Source organism: Serinus canaria, chromosome 18, assembly GCF_022539315.1.
Source record: "Serinus canaria isolate serCan28SL12 chromosome 18, serCan2020, whole genome shotgun sequence".
Taxonomy (NCBI): Eukaryota; Metazoa; Chordata; class Aves; order Passeriformes; family Fringillidae; genus Serinus; species Serinus canaria.
The window spans coordinates 4,446,495-4,463,173 of record NC_066331.1 but is presented as its reverse complement, the minus strand read 5'-3'; the positions used below and the strand labels follow the sequence as shown (position 1 = coordinate 4,463,173).

Genomic DNA, 16,679 nt, shown 5'->3' with positions numbered 1-16,679 from the left:
AGGCAGGATCTCCTGGACCATTGTCTGGTCCTTCCCAATGCAGGCAGCCATGTCTGTAATATCTTTATTAGACTTGACAAGTTCCACCTCAAGAACAAGCAGGTTTCCCAGTCCTCCTGTTGGAGCTACTCTCTCTTTTGGCAATTAGCCCTCTAATACCTAAAGAGAGAGAAATTAAACTCTCTCAGGCTTGTTTTCAATTTTTTTTTTCAGATATCTTACCAACTTCTTCCATGGAAGTGCAAGTATTTTCCTGGCCTACTAGAAATATCATCATTTCATAATTTTCTTCTGCTTGTTCGGGATGTCTGTTTTTTTTCTCCAGTATCAGTTTCATTTTTCACTTTATATCAGAAATTCTTGCTGTTTGCACATGTGTGCATGACCTAAATTTCACCCCATTCCTGTTACATCAGTTCCTCTCTAGTCCTTCCAGTCTAGTACTTGGTCCTCCTATGTTGACAGAGAACCTCCCTCTCAGGCTTACACCATCCACAGCTCCACTAGTACATTCCTATATCTTCATGCCAACTTCATTACTGAAAGTATTACATAAAATACTGTTAGTTTTACATAAGATATCTCACGAAACTGATTTTTTTAGGAGCTATTCTAATGCACATAAACAAGCACCAAAGCTGGGCTTAGACTGTACAAATAAATGCCCTAACTAATAAAAGTCACACACTCTGCTAGACCTCATGCAATTCTTATTTCTTGCTGTGAAGCATAAAAGCTGCAATAAAAAGTGATGGGAATGAGGTCCCCTCTAGTGCTGAGATATCAGTGTGCTCTCTCTCCCCTGGAAGGATGGGTTTGTAGCACTCAGGCACTGAAGGGTTTAGAACAGCTTGGGCACCAGCCCTCTGGTGTTTTAAAACAGGGATGACTGACCACCTCTGCCTTTTAAGGTCCTGCTGTGTTCTAAGCACGGCTCTCCAAGGATGTAAGGAAAGAAGCAGCAGACACACCCGGAGCAGCACATTCTGCACCTGTAGAAATTCAGTGCAAACAGCTGAGGAAACTTCAGGGCTGAGCAACAGCTGCAGCGAGGGGTTACAGGTTCACACTTTTGGACTGCCAGGCTTCAGTGATACATAGCTCCTCTTTAGGACCTGCCCTAAATGACAAAATCTCCTCCCAGGGGCCTAAACACAGCTGCTTAGAGGGAAGTGCAGCCCCAAAGCTGGGCTGATAAGCAAGAAGTGTGTGTGATTCTGGAACTCAGGGCGCCTACTGAGAGAGCAGTTTGGCTCCTAAATTGAGCAATGCTGTTGCTCCGCCGACTGAAACACACTTGCACTACTTCATGGCCTCCTTTGAGTTTCTAACAGTCTCCTGGGCCTTAACAGCACAGCAAACAGTGACTCACTAATCTGGCAAAGTACAACCATTGTGGGCTCCTTATTCACTTAGTTTTTCTTACCTTTTCCCTAACCTGCCACTGAATTTTCCTTTTATTTTATCCCTAAGCCCACACACGGACACATCAGTTTACTGCATTTTGTGAAACTTTCAGAAAGTGCCCTTTCAATATGTTCAATATATTATAAATTGTCCTTGCCATGCCATGCAATGTATGTGTTTTGTGATGAGGAATGGAGTCCAAAAGGAGCCCAAAGCCAATTAAGCCAGAGAAGCAAATAATTTCCCATAAAATGCTGTAGCTCCTCTCTCATGGACACAGTTTGCCCCCCAGTTAGTTAATAGCTGTGCGACCCAGCCACTCTGTGGTTACTGAGGCTCATGAAATGGATGTGCTTATAACGACTGTGAGAAACCTCTTTGGTGGCTGGGAATATGGAAAGGAATTTTCTTTGAACTCTATTAGATCTTACTAGTGCTTTGGTCAACATCAGTTATCCTGCTGTGCATGTGAACTTTGTTATTGCCGTGATTGACTTTCACTTAATCTTCCTGCAGTGCTGAAGAAGACAGGATATCTGGAACTGAAAACAATTATTCTTATCTCCTACTGCTTTCATAATTACATGAAGTTCCCATTTGAAGAGCTGCAGTCCTTGTGTGGACATGTGCTTTTAATTAGCAGAGGGATGCATCACACCACCAGAAGCCAATTCCTCAACCTTGCATAAGTTGGTTACAGAACCTTTGGCCACCGTGGCAGCTTCCTGGCCAAGTTGGGGGAAGCATGGAAGCAAACTCCAGGCACTGTAATTTCACCATAAGCAGGATTTTTAGTAGAGACTATTGCAGCAGCATGCAGCAGATTCAGCTGAGATTTAAGTTCAAAATAGGAATGATCTCTTTTCTTGGTTTTCCACCTGCACTGAGTCACGCAAAGAATTTACAGGGCTCAAAGACATGAAGGGAAATGCAGACAAAAAGCTGAAAAAGTGACTAGTCCAAGTTACCCTGACCTAAAGGGTAGTTAAAAAAGAAAAAAAAAAGAATCATTGCAATAAGACCAGTTCTTACGGTTCCCACAAAAGAGAGCTTTTTATATATATCATCTGCTTTAGCATCCCCTGCTAAAGGAAATGTTTGGAAATATTTCTACATCCATGTAAACAAGTTAAGAAAGTAGAGGGTGTGGTAGTGCTAACTACCAAACCAAGTGAAGATCTGAACAGGCTGTCTTATCTTTTGAATGAGTCATTTTAGGTCATGGAGGTAATGGTGAAATCCTTTCCTTCCTACAATGAAGTTTAAAATTACCCCTCTTTTCTCAGGGCCAGGTAAATAGGTTGCACCTCTTTATCTCCCTTTATTTGCACTGGGAGTGTGTTACTTTCCAGAGAAACTGTGGCTGAAAGATGGAAATCAAAAACAAACATGGCCAAATGAAAGAGATGGGTTCTGACACCAGGAGTCCAGCACAATAAACTACCTACCAAAGGTAAAAAATACTTAGTATCAGAAGGCAGAAAAACTGCAGAACTCCAGTTACCCTCTGAATCCTCTTCTATTTGGGTGGAACTCTGTTGAAACTAGATACTCCATACAGAAACAGTCAGAGTTTGGGGTTAAATTCAACTCTATGAAGAAGGCCATTATAAACCAGTATTTAATAGCCACTTATGACATTTCAAGCAGTGCATGTTTTGTGCTATTTCTTTGTAAAAATCACCCTCCCTGCCTAAATATTTAGGAATAAAAACATATAATAAATAAACTTATATATAATATATAAAATATATAAACGTTTTGATGTAGCAGACAGGCTATATTTTCTGTACACTCTAAAAATGTTGAAAAAACAGATTTCCCTCTGACTCATACAGGAGAGGAGAATATAGACTGCCTTACACATGCATGGCTGTGATGGGAGATGCTGTTGTTACTTCTCAGTTTTTTGGATGAAGAATTGTCTTTTTGCAAACTGTAAAAGTCATGAAACAATTTGTGAGAGAGGCTTTTACATGATGCAGCCAAAAAAGCAACAGCAGAAGCTTATAATTGCTTTGGCTGTGTATACTAGAAATGCAAATGTACAAATTGTATAAATGGTAGGGCAGGACTATTCAGTTTTGCAAAGTTTTTGGGATTACAGTAGTATATAAACATCTGCACAGCAGATGAATTCATCAAAATCCCACATCTTTAGTTCATCTTCAAGAATTTTTCAAAGTGCACCAGTGCCACACAGAGACAGATAGAGGAAAACACAATATAGCTGGGAACATTCCCCTACATATGGATGTCCATATTCAAAATAAACACTGAAAATCACCTGGGGCCTGACAACATCAGTGTAGTATTCATTGCTGGTTTCAGTTCTGGTTAATATGATTTTCTGAGGTAGGAGTTGTCCAGTTTCCTGGTTTTGTTCCATGCCACAGAATTCATTGGATTACCCAGTACTGATTTCAGTAATGGAAAGGTTAGGTGTTAGCAGTACATTAATGCCCAAATCAGCAAGTTGCCTTGAGGTATATTTCCCACTCAGAGCAGCAGCAGCTAAAGAGAATCATACAATCACAGAATGGTTTGGATTGGAAGGATCCTTAAGATCATCCCATCTTATTCCAACCCTTTGCCATGGGCAGGGACAACTTCTACTAGAGCAGGTACTAAAAGCCCAGTCCAACCTGTTCTTAAACACCACCAGGGATAAAAGCTAAACCTTCCCATACCAGAAAGCCTGGCTGAAAACCAGGTATGCTAACTACTACACTATAGGGTAACTAACCTGAAGCCTGAGATCCACCAAGTATGTAGATCAAGTTATGGGCCCTTTTGAAACTCCCCCTCATTGCCCCAGAATAGTAACCCTCTATTTTCACTTGAATGGTATTTGGGTCCCTAATCCATGCGTGGGACTGGGCTTTGCTGTATCCAGGCTGCCTTTGGGTTCATGTTCCCACACCCAGCTGGCCCAGCACAGTTGCTGTCCCACAGTGTTGGGGCAGAGCAGTAGAAAATCAGTCCTGAGCTCATGCCAGCCTACAGCCACTACCCAGCAGTGAAGATTCTAAAGGACCTGGGTTCAAACTTCAGCTTGTATCCCTAAGCTAAGGGCAATACATGGAAATACAAGTACATAAACATACATGAAAACAGAAAATAAACTCTCAGAACAGCTTGTGCTTTCTTAGTAATCACCCCTCCTTATTTACCAAGAAAAAAAGGTCACATAGTAATGCCTAATTCCTTTTTTGAAAGCTTTGGTCCCTAGAGTGGCCTTGTGAGATAAATCTCTTTTTCCATGAAAGTGCTGGGGAAACAGGGAGTGGTCAGACAGCTGAAGCCAACTTACTGATGCCATGTAGACAACCATATAATGCAAAACATTGACTCTAAAATAATAGGCAACATGGAGCCTATTATTCAGTCCTTTTGCACAAACAAGGAGATCAGGTAATCTCACAGGCATGTGCCCTTGCTGCATGTCAAAGATCAGTTCTTGACCCACAACTCCTCTTTTTTACTGGGTCAAAGTCACCTCTGTGCAAACAAGAGCCACAAGCTCTTTCATTTTCACTGAGCCCTGCTTCAGAGAAAGAATAGGACTTAGAAGTGAGACAGCAATCTGATAAAAGCTTTGCAAAAGTAAAGAAATATTTCTGCAAGAAAAACTAAGTTAATCTCACCTCCTGGCCATTGCCTCAAATTCCATTTGAAAGACCAGCTCTTCAGCTGGGTGGGCAGCACAGCTTCACCCAAGACAACTTAGCCAAGAAATTACTCATAAAGGATCAGCCATAAGAAATGTATTCCCTTGATATTTGGAGAACAAACTGGGCTCAATGAGAGCATGCCATTTTAATTAATGTTTAAAGAAAGAACAAAAATAAGCCAAAATATTTATACAATAATAATAATAATAATAATAATAATAATAATAATAATAATAATAATAATAATAATAATAATAATAATAATAATAATAATAAATACATAAGATTACTAAAAAAATTAAAAAACCTGAAATATTTGCCAAGCAGTCTCAGTGGGGAGGTGAGAGCAGGTAAGATATGAGCAGATATTTATTATCATTATTGACATTATTTTATGAGGATGGTAAGGTCAAGTTCTGGCATCAAATTTACATACTGGGAGGAAGTTTGTGAGATGCAATCTTGCCTTCTGCCAAAATGCACTCTCCAAAAGTTTTCTGGACTGTGCAAGGATGAGGGTCAGCCTGTATGTCCAAACCAGTCAGCCAGAAATCCTCATGCTCTGCTTGCAAACCAATTGACTGGAACTGGAAAGGACAGCTGACATAAGTAAACTCTTTGTCAAAGAGCTCAGCCACTTGGCAGGAAAGCTAGAAACACTACATTATTCCAGCCTTGCACAGAGGTTACCACCAAATACATTGAGTGGTGTTGCCAGTCAGTAGGTTTGATGATGTCCCACTGCTCAGAGCTGCTTGTTTTATTCTGAAGACAGTGTTCAGCAGGAAAATCTCACAGGAATTAGAAGAATAAAGCTGTAAAGAAAACAAATTTACAACTCCTGGGAGATAACCTGCCATAGTCACATTTTGAAGGCTTTAATGCTTGTCTGAGTGTGATAGGTGGTGTCACTGCAGAACCTGAGCAAGATACAAAATGTGTCCCTGCCAAGGGATTCCTCCTGCCCGGGAGCTCATCCCAGTGAAAGTTTTCTGTCCCCTTCCATCCTGTACACCCCAGTGCAGCCCAGTATGCCATGGGCCAGAGCCTGCTCCCCTCCTCTCGGCCAGGCTGGCTGGGTCTCCGTGGTGTGGGCCAGGGCCACACGCACCTGCCAAGCAGCTGTACAGCAGTCTTGGGTTCTTTATATAATTCTCTCGTATGTACAGTCCATAAGGAAAACTGCCTATCAAAATGCGAAGACGTACAAAAATACACGTGCCCATAGTGTTCAATCTGCGTTCTTGGGGAACACCCCAAAGGCCCTGAGCAGCACACTCATGGACACCGCTCTGGCACCAAGCTAATGTCACACACACTCTAAGGCACCACCACCGAGACCGCGCCTAGCCCGAGCGCGCACGGAGCGCACCTGCAGGGGAAGAACGTACCGAGCACCTGCCGTGACCCCCGAGCCCGCTCCCCCGGCCCCGCGGGCCCGGCGGGCCCGGCCCCGGGGCGGAGCGGGGCGGGCCGGGCCGGACGGGGGCAGTGCCCGGCCGGCACTTGGGCCTGCCCGGCCGCCACCGGGGATGGCGGGGCTGCCGGAGCTGGAGGGAGCGGTGGGGACGGCGGCGCCGCCGGAGGCGGAGGAGTCGCTGTCGCGGGGCTTCTCGGAGGAGCAGTTTGGGGCCGCCTGCCGGGAGCTGGACCAGCCGGCGCCGGCCGCGGCGGGGCCCTGGCAGCTCCTGGTGGAGACCATGGGCGTGCGGATCTACCGGCTGTACCACCAGGTGGGCGGGCTCCGGCTGCCGGCCCGGAGCGGCCGAGGGGCGGTGGTGGTGGGGACGGGGGGCCGTGGGGTGGCAGGGATGGGGGCGGTGGTGACGGGGATGCGGGGAGCGGTGGGTGACCGGGACGGGGGGCGGTGGGTGGCAGGGATGGGGGCGGTGGTGACGGGGATGCGGGGCCCGCCCCACCCTGCTCGCAGCCGCGGGTTCCCCTACAGGCCTGGGCTCGGTTTCTCCAGGCTGGCAGAAAGCAGCTTTCCTGGTAATGCCATTAAGTGCTGATGGGAAAGCTGCTGGGCCGCAGTGAGCCGAGCTTGTGAGCAGCTGGATGCGGAATTCCCGGGTGTTCGATGTGCCACTCTCCTGAGCCCCCTCGGAGGGGGTTTGTGGTCAGGGAAGCGTGTCCCTAAACATCCCGAACCCCGCCCGTGTAGAGCATCCTCTCTCCTGGAGCCCTCCCCCCTTCCTGCCTCTCTCAGAACTCCCTGCACACTTTCCACCCTTCGCCCTCTACAATCAGGAGGTAGTTCAGAAAGGGTTGGAATGAAATTCTTCTCTTTTGGGGTGACTAACATTTTTAAAGAACTTCCGTAGTTTAGGAACTGACTTGTGATTGACAGTGTTTCCATTCTGACAGAGACTTATTATTCAATACTGGCTTCTAAATCTATATATAAATCTATATATAAATATCTTGGTTTTTTAACTGAGTGGTCATAGTTTCCTCTCAGCTCCTTCTGGACTTCATGCTGTATTTTGCATGACAATTTTGTATTTGTATTCTGGGAAATCATTTCAGACATGGTAATGTTAGAAAAAACCAGCAAGCATACAGGGCTGTGCTAAAGTCACAATGGGGTGGGGAAAGCCTCTTTAAAAAAACCATCACTTCACAGACCTTGGAATTTTCTTTAGTCCCTGTTTACAGGGTGGATGTAATGGCAAGATGAGCTTCTCAGTAGGTGCTCACAGCGCAGGCGAGGCTGGGGTGCCTGCCAGGTATCCATGCAAGAATTAGTGAGTTGCTGGAGTTCAGGGTGCTGGGGGTGTTCCTGCTGGAGTGGATGAAGTAGAGGCTTTAGGATCAGAGCTCAACCCAGAACTGTAAATGCAGAGGAACTTTGGGAAGCTGGAGGCTGGATTTAGCCAGGCACATGGAACCAGGGAAGCCCTGGCTTACTGCAGTGGCTGTGCTGCTATTGTAGGAATGCAGCTGGTGAGATGGAAAGTTTCTCAGGCTTCTCCTCCTCATCCTCTTGTGCTTTTATACAGAAGGACTGTAGAGCTAAAATGACTATTTGAAACTAAAAAACCCCATTTACAGGTATCTGTCAATTTTAATGTAGTGTACAATGCCCCTAGTTTGGGCTGGATGGACAGACTATGTAGGATGCAAGGGACCTTTTCAAGTCCAATCTTGTGACTCTTCTGGGAAATAAATCTCCTGTTTTGTCTTTCAGTTGCTTCAGATTGCTGCAAGAGAAGATGAAGTCTACAAGTAGGGTCTTTGTTTAAAGTTGTTAGTGGAAAAATTAGCTTTTAGTACTTACTGAACTGTAGCTCCCCTGCAGCAGCAGTAGTCCAAGAAGCTGAAAGCAGCAATTATTCTTCCTGTTGTCTTCTCTTTTTTGCTTTGTCTTTCCACCTTCTCTGCAGGCTGCACAAATAGATCTGGGCCTTCCTGCTCAGTGCTGCATTCCAGCCAAGCTGATTGACTCTCCTGATGCCATGCCTCAGAAAAACAGAAACATTTCACTCTTTCTTTAACTTTCTTACTGTAAATCGCCGTTTTTCTCGTGAGAATAAAAATGTTGATGCCTCTTAGAAAGATGATGAGTGCATGGGGTTACACAGATGCCAAATAGTTCAGGTTTGAACCTAGTGATTGGTGCTTCAGTGAAGCCACAGTGAAGATGAGTAGCTTAAGCTTCTTGCCCACATTACTATTTTCTGGTACTTGAAATTCTCATCTTCTGGAGTTGATTTGTGAAGGCGAGGAAAAGAAAATCCATCTGTTCACTAACAGAATGTTGTATAATCCTTCTTTTCCTTTCCTTGGGAATCCTTTGATTTGATTTCTGCACTGTAAATATTAAATTCTCTCATTGTTTTCATTTAGTCCTGAACTCTCAATGTTTTAATGTAGTTCTGAACTCGTACTAACAATGGTACAAACGTTGCTCTATAAGCACAGATGGAATTACCATATGTTGAAAATAACATTAAAGCAGGAGATATCCTGCACTCCACCCCTTCAGTGCATACAGCTTTCTGAAAGAAAATAGCTGGTAAATATTCAAGGCAGATATGAGTGCATTGTATATAAGTGTGGATATTGTAAAGCCTTCTTGTATCCCAGCCTGATGTGTAAGCATAACTAACTTGCTGCAAGAATTAGTGCTTCTGGTAAACCTCATTGTGGGCAGGATTCAGTTCACACTGACCACTGGAGATGAAAAGGGGATTGTGTTTGTGAAGAAACATGCTCCCTCTGGAACTCCTGATGAAGTAAAAGGGTACTGGTGTAAGGGAAGGAACAGCCATTGTGCAGGGCAGGTCAGCCTGGCTGGATTTACACTTTCATGTATAGATCAAAAAGTTGAGAGGTTAAAGACTGAATCTTATATTGTTTTCTGAGCACTTGCTTTCACAGCTCTTGAGTATATTTGTAATTTGTGCCCCACCTAACTTCCTTCAGCTGTTCTCCCTGATGGCAGAGTACTTCCCTTTCCTGTGTGACTTTTCCTCTCTTCATTCTGTTTCCACAGCAGTCAGGACTTTATGAATATAAAATCTTTGGTGGTCTTGCTGATGTTTCCCCAAAATTGTGTGTAGATGTCTACATGGACTTGGATTTCAGAAAAGAGTGGGATCAGTATGTTAAAGGTAAGCTCATCTAGGCAGTGTAAAAGCAAGCTGGAGTCCACATTGATTGTTCTTTCAATGTAAAACTTAAAACTTTCTTCAAAGGTATTTTGAAGTTACTGCCTCCAAAGACTTTGGGTCAGACTTAAATATCTTTTGGGGTAAGGTTGCACTCTGCAAATACACATGTAAACACTGATAGGGAATCTCTGATATCTCAACAGTATTTATCTTTCCTCTGGAATGAATTCTTTCCACATTGGTTAAAGCATATGATTGGCATCACTGGTTATGCTGGAACACCTTGTTACTTCTAGTTGTAATGCTTAGGTTAAATTTTAGTACATGTCTTGGGGAGAAATGGGGTGGTACCTTTTGTGCATCTTTGCATGTGGCAGTGGAGCAGTGCATCATGGAATAGCAGCTTGGAAGGGACTTGTGGGATCATCTGCTCCAAACTTCCTTGGTGAGAGCACAGTCAAGACAAGATGGCCCAGCACCCTGTTCAGCTGAGTCTTAAAATTTGTCCTTGGGGAGATTATTTCAAAGGCTAATGTCATTGTGAAAATTTTTCCTCAGGCTTCCACCAGTTTGATGCACAATGGAATATTTTTTCCTGAAAGCATGGGTTGTTCTTGGCACATTTTACAGTCAGGAATGGGTGTATCGAGAGTGTATGTCTTTTATAGAGAAAGGAATAACTAATTGAGTTAAGGTTATTTAATGTTGTCTTTGAAAAAGGGCATTAAACCTGGGTATCCACATGGTGTTAAAACATCCTAAGTCAGCATGAACAAGGTAAGGGTTCAGCTGATGTAGATATCTAGTAATCCATTTATTTTAAAGATGGGGAGCCTTTTCTTTTTAAGCCTGTGCTTGAAGTCAGAGCAGGCCAGTAAAACTGAGAAGTGGTCTAAGTGTTTTGCTGAACAAAGAGCAGTGTTAAAAACCAAAGACCGGTTAAATGTTGTGCTTATTAGGTTTAGGACAGCTCCATGGTGAATGATTGCTGATAATGCCAGTGGCTGCATTGATACAGAGACCCATAAATTTAACTCATGTCAGTCTTGGTCAAGTTTAAGGAGCAGTGTCTTCATTAAGAAGTGTTAATTGTCAAAATGCTCAGTAGCTTACTTGTAACAAAAACTGTAAAATGAATGGAGCCACAGGGGCTAGCTTCTCAGCCGGAGAGCAGGTTCCCCGCAGGGTAAGCGCCCCAGGCAAGCGGCCCAAGGCCGAACACCTCAGCCCTCCGGAGGCTGGGGTGCCTTAGGCCAGACAGCCGCACAGCCGAGACAGTGATTTCAGCTCTTAGTGAAAGTCAGCTCTTTTGTGATTTCAGCTCTTAGCTTGCTCGTAGGGGCTGTGGCTGGCCGTGGCTCCTGGAAGGCAGACGAAATGAGAGAGGAGAAGGCGGCTCAGAGCGTTCCACGATGGTTCATTCTGAGGGTCTCGCAAAGGGTCTTGAAGCTGCTCTTCTGGGGAAAATGGGCCCAGACGGCCTCTTTTATAGGGTTAGGGAGGATTGAAAACTGACCAATTGTAAGGGTTAGGGAAACCAGGCTGTGGGGTCACAGAGAGATAAGGAGAACCAGAGTGAGGACTCCTGGTACAATTCCTATGACTCAGCAAATACCTATCTCTAAGCATCCCTCCACGGAGCCGTAGCAGGCCCTGCGTCTGCTACAACAAACCATTTGCCATTAATGTAACAAAGAGTCAGAGTGGAGCTCAGCATTATTGTATTGGATGTAAAAATATTCTGTTGAATTACTTCAGGAGTCTTTAAGTGCATTTAGGAGAAATGAATGCTTCTTAAATAAACACTTTTTTTTTAAAATTCCTTCATAGAGAAAAGAAAGGAAGCTGCTGGGGGAAGCTACACCCTTAAACTAAAAACTAGATAATGTTGCAGATCTGACATTTATATCCTTGCTGACCATGGTTTGTTCATCTCTTAATTTATACTTGTGCTGGTGCTATAGGTCCAGCATTTCACAGAAATTAACTCTTAGAGGGCATAAATATAACTTAATGTTTTCCTTCCTACTTAAAAATTGACACAAGCCCACCTGATGAAAGTGCTAGCCAATGTTTTAAATGTAACCCCAGTTCAGCCTGGCTTTTTTCTTTCACATTTGGGAAGAAACCCCAGAAAACTTCCATTGAGAGCCTTCTTGCTCTTGGTGTTACTGTTTTTATTCCTTGGTGCTCTTACAGTCATGCCAGTGGCAGCCCAAAGGATAATTTTCTGCTGAACTGCTGGCTGGCATTGAAATAAAAACCTAGAGCAGAAGTAGCTGCGCCTTTTTAGCTGAAAAGGCAACTGCTTCTGCATGCTTCTGAAAATCCACAACATGTGGACATCCTGAGGCCTGGTTTGTGCTGCAGCTGCCAGTCCAGCAGGGAAGTTGTGACTGAACTGTAGAGTAGTGACTGAGGTACCACGTGCTTCTGTGGCATGATGCAAAATGGTTGGGCCTGAGCAATACTGAAACTTGCTAGTCCTGATTGCAGCACCTTCCTGATTGAGATCAGACTTCCCAACAATTTCACATAACTGAATGTTGAAGCAGTAAGTGCTGCTATCCCTATTATGGGTAGAATGGACTTGGGATCTCTTGTAGTGATGCTAAATGAAATCAATTATTATTAAAATGCACTGTATTCTGGTTTGAAGTGAACACAGGTGGGATGTGTATTGTGTATTTTTTCCTGTGTTTGCAAAAATACACAGGTAAGTGAGGTAGCTAATAACAGTTGTATTGGGGTCTTTAAAACAGTGTCATGGTGCCTTTGTAAAAGGAAATCTCTGTGGTTAGGAGTAAAAGCTAAGTGAATAATCCAATGCTCCAGTGACCTCTGGTGGAAAACATAAATATTGTGGGTTATTACAACACCAGGTGCATCCAGTATTGCTGCAGCTGGAGAAGAGGAGAAGCTGTTTCCATGGGTGACAGCTGAACTGCAGGGCATGCCAACAGAAACCTGGTTTGGAATATATTATATAGGGAAAGAATCTCCCATCTGGGACACTGTTCTTGCCTTGTCAATGAGATTATCAGTTTATTCTGGCCTCACTTTCAAAAGCCTGGCTCTGGAGGATATAGAGCATCTCAGGCACAAGTCTGCTGTAAAGAAAGAAACACTGTGACTGTTAAGGTGAAGCACCTTTCTGGATCACACTCTTCTTTACTCCAGACCCTGAGCCAGCAGTTCACCCTGGCTCAGCCCCAGGACTCGTCAGGTCCATTGCCCTTTTAGTGGCAGTTGCTGCCTCAGGGAAGGAAGCTGTACGGTAGATAGGTTTTCAAACTCGATTATGTGATTTGATTAGAACTAATTTTTCTCCTTCATGCCAGACTACTCTCCGACTGAGTCACTGCCATGTTTTAGGCACTATTCTTAGATTCTGCTGCCTTCTGATTGGAGTTTCCAGGCAGACTGAAGGTGGTGTAATGAAGGCTCATAAACTGCTCAAGATTCTGGTTTGCTGTTGCATGTATATACTGCTGTGAAATTCCTGACAGCTTTTCCAAAATTCATTTATCCTTCATGAAGATGTCTTTAGGTGTTAGAAAGCTGCACTCATCCTGGTTCCATGTTAATTCAGTATAACTTATAAGCACATTGTACTCATGACTTAGACTTGTGCAGAACATGCACAGGTGAGGAATTAGCTTTGAGATGGAAAGGCTTTGAATGAGCAAACTGTTGGAAAAGGAATTTGACTCTGTTGCCCTCAGAATTGTTCTCATTTTATGTTCTGGGGTTTTTTGGATTTTTTTTTTGGGTTTTTTTTCCCACCAATTAATCCAATAGCCAAAGAAAAACAAGTTCTGGTACAGGACTTCTTAATGTCTGTTACTGCTAAAATTCTACATACCTATCAATTTTGACATCAGGGTTGCATGTAAAATGTGTTCATGTCAGAAATCTGAGCAGTTCTTGATACCATCTATATTTCTGTTGCAGTAGAAGTTAAAAATACCTAACAGTCTTCTTCTTTCAACCGTAGAACTCTATGAGGAAACATATGATGGTGAAAAAGTAATCTACTGGGAAGTGAAGTACCCTTTTCCTCTCTCAAACAGAGATGTATCCTTTCAAGTTTTTGTTCCTTCTACAGTTTTTGCCACTTTGTCATCCAGGAATCCCAACAATGAACTGATTCCATCACTCTGCTGCACTGATCTAAGATCTTGCAGTCCTCGTGCTACATGAATATATATGGCATGAAAAGGAGTGTGGGTGCCTCTTCCCACAGAGCTAGAGCTCCCATAGCTGAATTACTGCTTTGCAGGATTGAATCCTGTAGGGACACAAGAAATAACTTGAAGGAGGGGCTGTTTGTGATGGAATTCACTTGTCAGCTCCTCATGCCTCAAGCTGAGATTGTTTTGACATGGCTCCTCAACTTGCAGTGCAGTATGTCTATATCCGGGAGTACCGGGAGATGGATGTGCATGGGAGGAAGATCTGGGTTGTGTTAGCAAAAAGTGTGGCTGTTCCTCAGTGCCCTGAGAAGCCTGGTGTTATCAGAGTTAAGAGCTATAAACAAAGCCTGGTAATTGAAAGTGATGGCAAGGCTGGATGTAAAGGTAAGAGGTCAAGAAAACGTATGACAAGTCGTGTAGGCAGGGAGTGTATATATTAGCAAACCACACAAAGAGGGGGACTGGAAATTTTAAGACAAGGGTTGCTTTAAAATGAATAAAACCTTTGGAAATGTCCAGTGCAGTGCACTACTGTGAAGAATCTTTTTATGTAGCATTTGGGCTGGGTAGTTAAGAATAGTCTACTGACCACCTCCTTCTGCCCTCCCATCCCACCCCCAGTCTCTACTTCTTTTCCTTCCAGACAGTTGAGCTGGGGAGACTCTGCTGCAATTTTCTTAACTCAGCAATGATTTAAGTATTGTGTTTGACAGAGATATAGATTAAAGATTAGCCTAGAGCTTGACTTCTCTCTGAAATTAGTCTTTTAAAGACAGTCTTATAAAATAAGACAGGGTGCCAAAAATGGTTTACAGTAATCTAAATGCCTGTTGTGGCTCTGTCAGCTTCCCAGAAGTTAACAGGGAATGCCTGTATTTACTTCACATTTCACTTCAGGACAAGCTGAATTTTTTGTGCAGAATTTAGAGTAGAACTGTTGTAGTTGGTGCTTCAGTGATGCACACTGACAGTTTCTGTCACAGTGTGTTAGAGCTGAGTCTCAGGTATCTGGTAACTTCTCTCTCCTCTCTAGTCTATATGTACTATTTTGATAATCCTGGTGGCATGATTCCAACCTGGCTGGTCAACTGGGCTGCCAAGGTAAGGAAAGGATACAGATAATGATCTTTGGCTAATCTGTTTCAAGCAATAAATTCACTGCAGTCATACCCATCTTCTGCATTTTGGGCAGAATTATTTTTTTCTGAAGATATATCGGCGTTCCTAGATTTTACACAGTCCCATATTTTCTGTCTCACTATTGTATGCTCTCATGACAATGGTCTTAATTAATTTACTTATTTTAATTCCTGTCAAATTCCTTTGGTTTTTTAACCAGGCAGGTAAATTTCTGCAGCAAACCCCAAATAATCTGTGTTTCAGAGAATATATGAATAGCCTCAAGACCAGCAAACTTCAGTGATGCAGTTTGTTCCCAAAGTATTCAAGGAATGGCTTGATGCTATTCCTTGATGCAGATCTCAGACTTGTATCTTAGACAATTGGATATTAGATCTTAGAACTGTATCTGTTTGAAATCCTTGATCTATATAAAGGGAATTTTCATCTTGCTTATAGTTTTTATTGATTTCATTATGCTAGAATAACTTTTCTGCCTTTCTCTTTACAGAGTGGTGTGCCTGCTTTCTTGAAGGATATACAAAAAGCTTGCCTTAAGTATTCTAAGAGCACATAGGTGTTAAAATTGATCTTAATCATTTAATTCCTAGATCTCTGCTCTTACAGGAGCAGATGCTATATATTATACTGGATAAAATCTACCTCTAATATTGGAAAAAAATTATTTTAGTTGAGTTATGCCTTGAGTTTTATTAGATTTTTTTTCCATCTCCAACTGAAGAACTGGCCACTGGCAAGGTAGCACCAATATCAGCTGCAGCTTTTGAAAGACTCACATTTAGCCTTGTTCTCCATGCTATGTTTATGCTGGTTGTCAGGTGTCAATTAGAGGAGTTCTGTGATGGATATGTTACATCCTTGCACAAGAGACAACAGTCTTACTAGAGAAATGTCTGAACTTGGACTGCAGATTATCTGCATGTGTTATGCCTGGATCTGCTTTTGCTACCCAAGTTTGTCATTCCTAAACTCTCTGCCTGATTTAAACCTAAAAAATGCTGAGGAATGAGGTAAATTAGAAGAAAAGTGCAGTAGGAGGTCTGTGATGCTAAGCTCCCTTAAATCCAGCTGTAAAACGATCCAGCCTAAAGCCTTGCATTCACAGCTCCATACTTCTCTATGAAATGTAAAAACCTTTATTTGTCTCTAGAAGAAAAAGGAGGTGACTTCTTGCATGTCTGATTTAAGGGGAACAAGTTTTATCTTCAGAGTCAATAGTCTTACCTATAAAACAGCTTGGACACCAACTTGCAACTGGAGGCAGTTTTAAAATGGGTGCTTGCCACTGAATGTGGATGAGCTTGATGTGGAACTTGGGCTTGCTTGCATTTTTAAATTTCATGCTGATGTAAAGAGTGGATGGTGACACACTAAAAGCTTAACTGAGCAGGAAATTAAATTTCCAGCACCTTTTATTGGGGGAGGGTGGGGGCTGGGGGTGGGGAGGAGGGACAGGGAGTGCATAAAAAAATGGGAGGACATCATTCTCAGGGATTTAAAATATTCAACATTTTTCCTAAATCTAATCCTGTTCCCGAATAAGTCTGGTCATAGAGCAGCTTTGTGTTGTTAAAAAATAAACAATTGAAATTATGCCTGTACATCTTGTGTGAATATTTCCAATAAATCCTTATTTTGTCCATGTA

The 16,679-nt window shown here is 42.9% G+C and overlaps 2 protein-coding genes across 4 annotated transcripts in view; one reads left to right on the top strand and one right to left on the bottom strand.

Annotated features, from left to right (window-relative positions):
- Positions 1-6,591, bottom strand: part of TMEM100 (transmembrane protein 100) — an 18,243-nt gene extending 11,652 nt beyond the window's left edge. The window contains exon 1 of one of the 2 annotated variants that reach the window (XM_030232765.2): positions 6,473-6,591. The gene's annotated coding sequence lies outside the window, so the exon portion shown is untranslated. The remainder of the gene's footprint in view (positions 1-6,472) is intronic. The other variant, XM_030232767.2, reaches the window with a different exon arrangement.
- PCTP (phosphatidylcholine transfer protein) lies at positions 6,515-16,679 on the top strand. 2 transcript variants are annotated; one of them, XM_030232786.2, is made up of 6 exons: positions 6,515-6,814; positions 9,580-9,697; positions 13,695-13,774; positions 14,106-14,277; positions 14,927-14,994; positions 15,524-16,679. In XM_030232786.2, the coding sequence occupies exons 1-6, from the start codon at positions 6,614-6,616 to the stop codon at positions 15,587-15,589; spliced, it is 705 nt and encodes a 234-aa protein (XP_030088646.2). In that variant the 5' UTR covers positions 6,515-6,613; the 3' UTR covers positions 15,590-16,679. The 2 variants fall into 2 exon arrangements, with proteins under 2 accessions (XP_030088646.2, XP_030088647.2); XM_030232787.2 differs by having other exon boundaries at positions 6,516-6,814; positions 9,583-9,697.

What these genes read in the sequence shown, in the direction of transcription:
- PCTP (XM_030232786.2), top strand. Translation starts at nt 6,614, where the DNA reads ATGGCGGGGCTGCCGGAGCTGGAGGGAGCGGTGGGGACGGCGGCGCCG. An exon ending in TCTACCGGCTGTACCACCAG is followed by an intron (nt 6,815 to 9,579) that starts GTGGGCGGGCTC and finishes CTGTTTCCACAG; the next exon opens with CAGTCAGGACTTTATGAATA. An exon ending in TTCCTCTCTCAAACAGAGAT is followed by an intron (nt 13,775 to 14,105) that starts GTATCCTTTCAA and finishes CTTGCAGTGCAG; the next exon opens with TATGTCTATATCCGGGAGTA.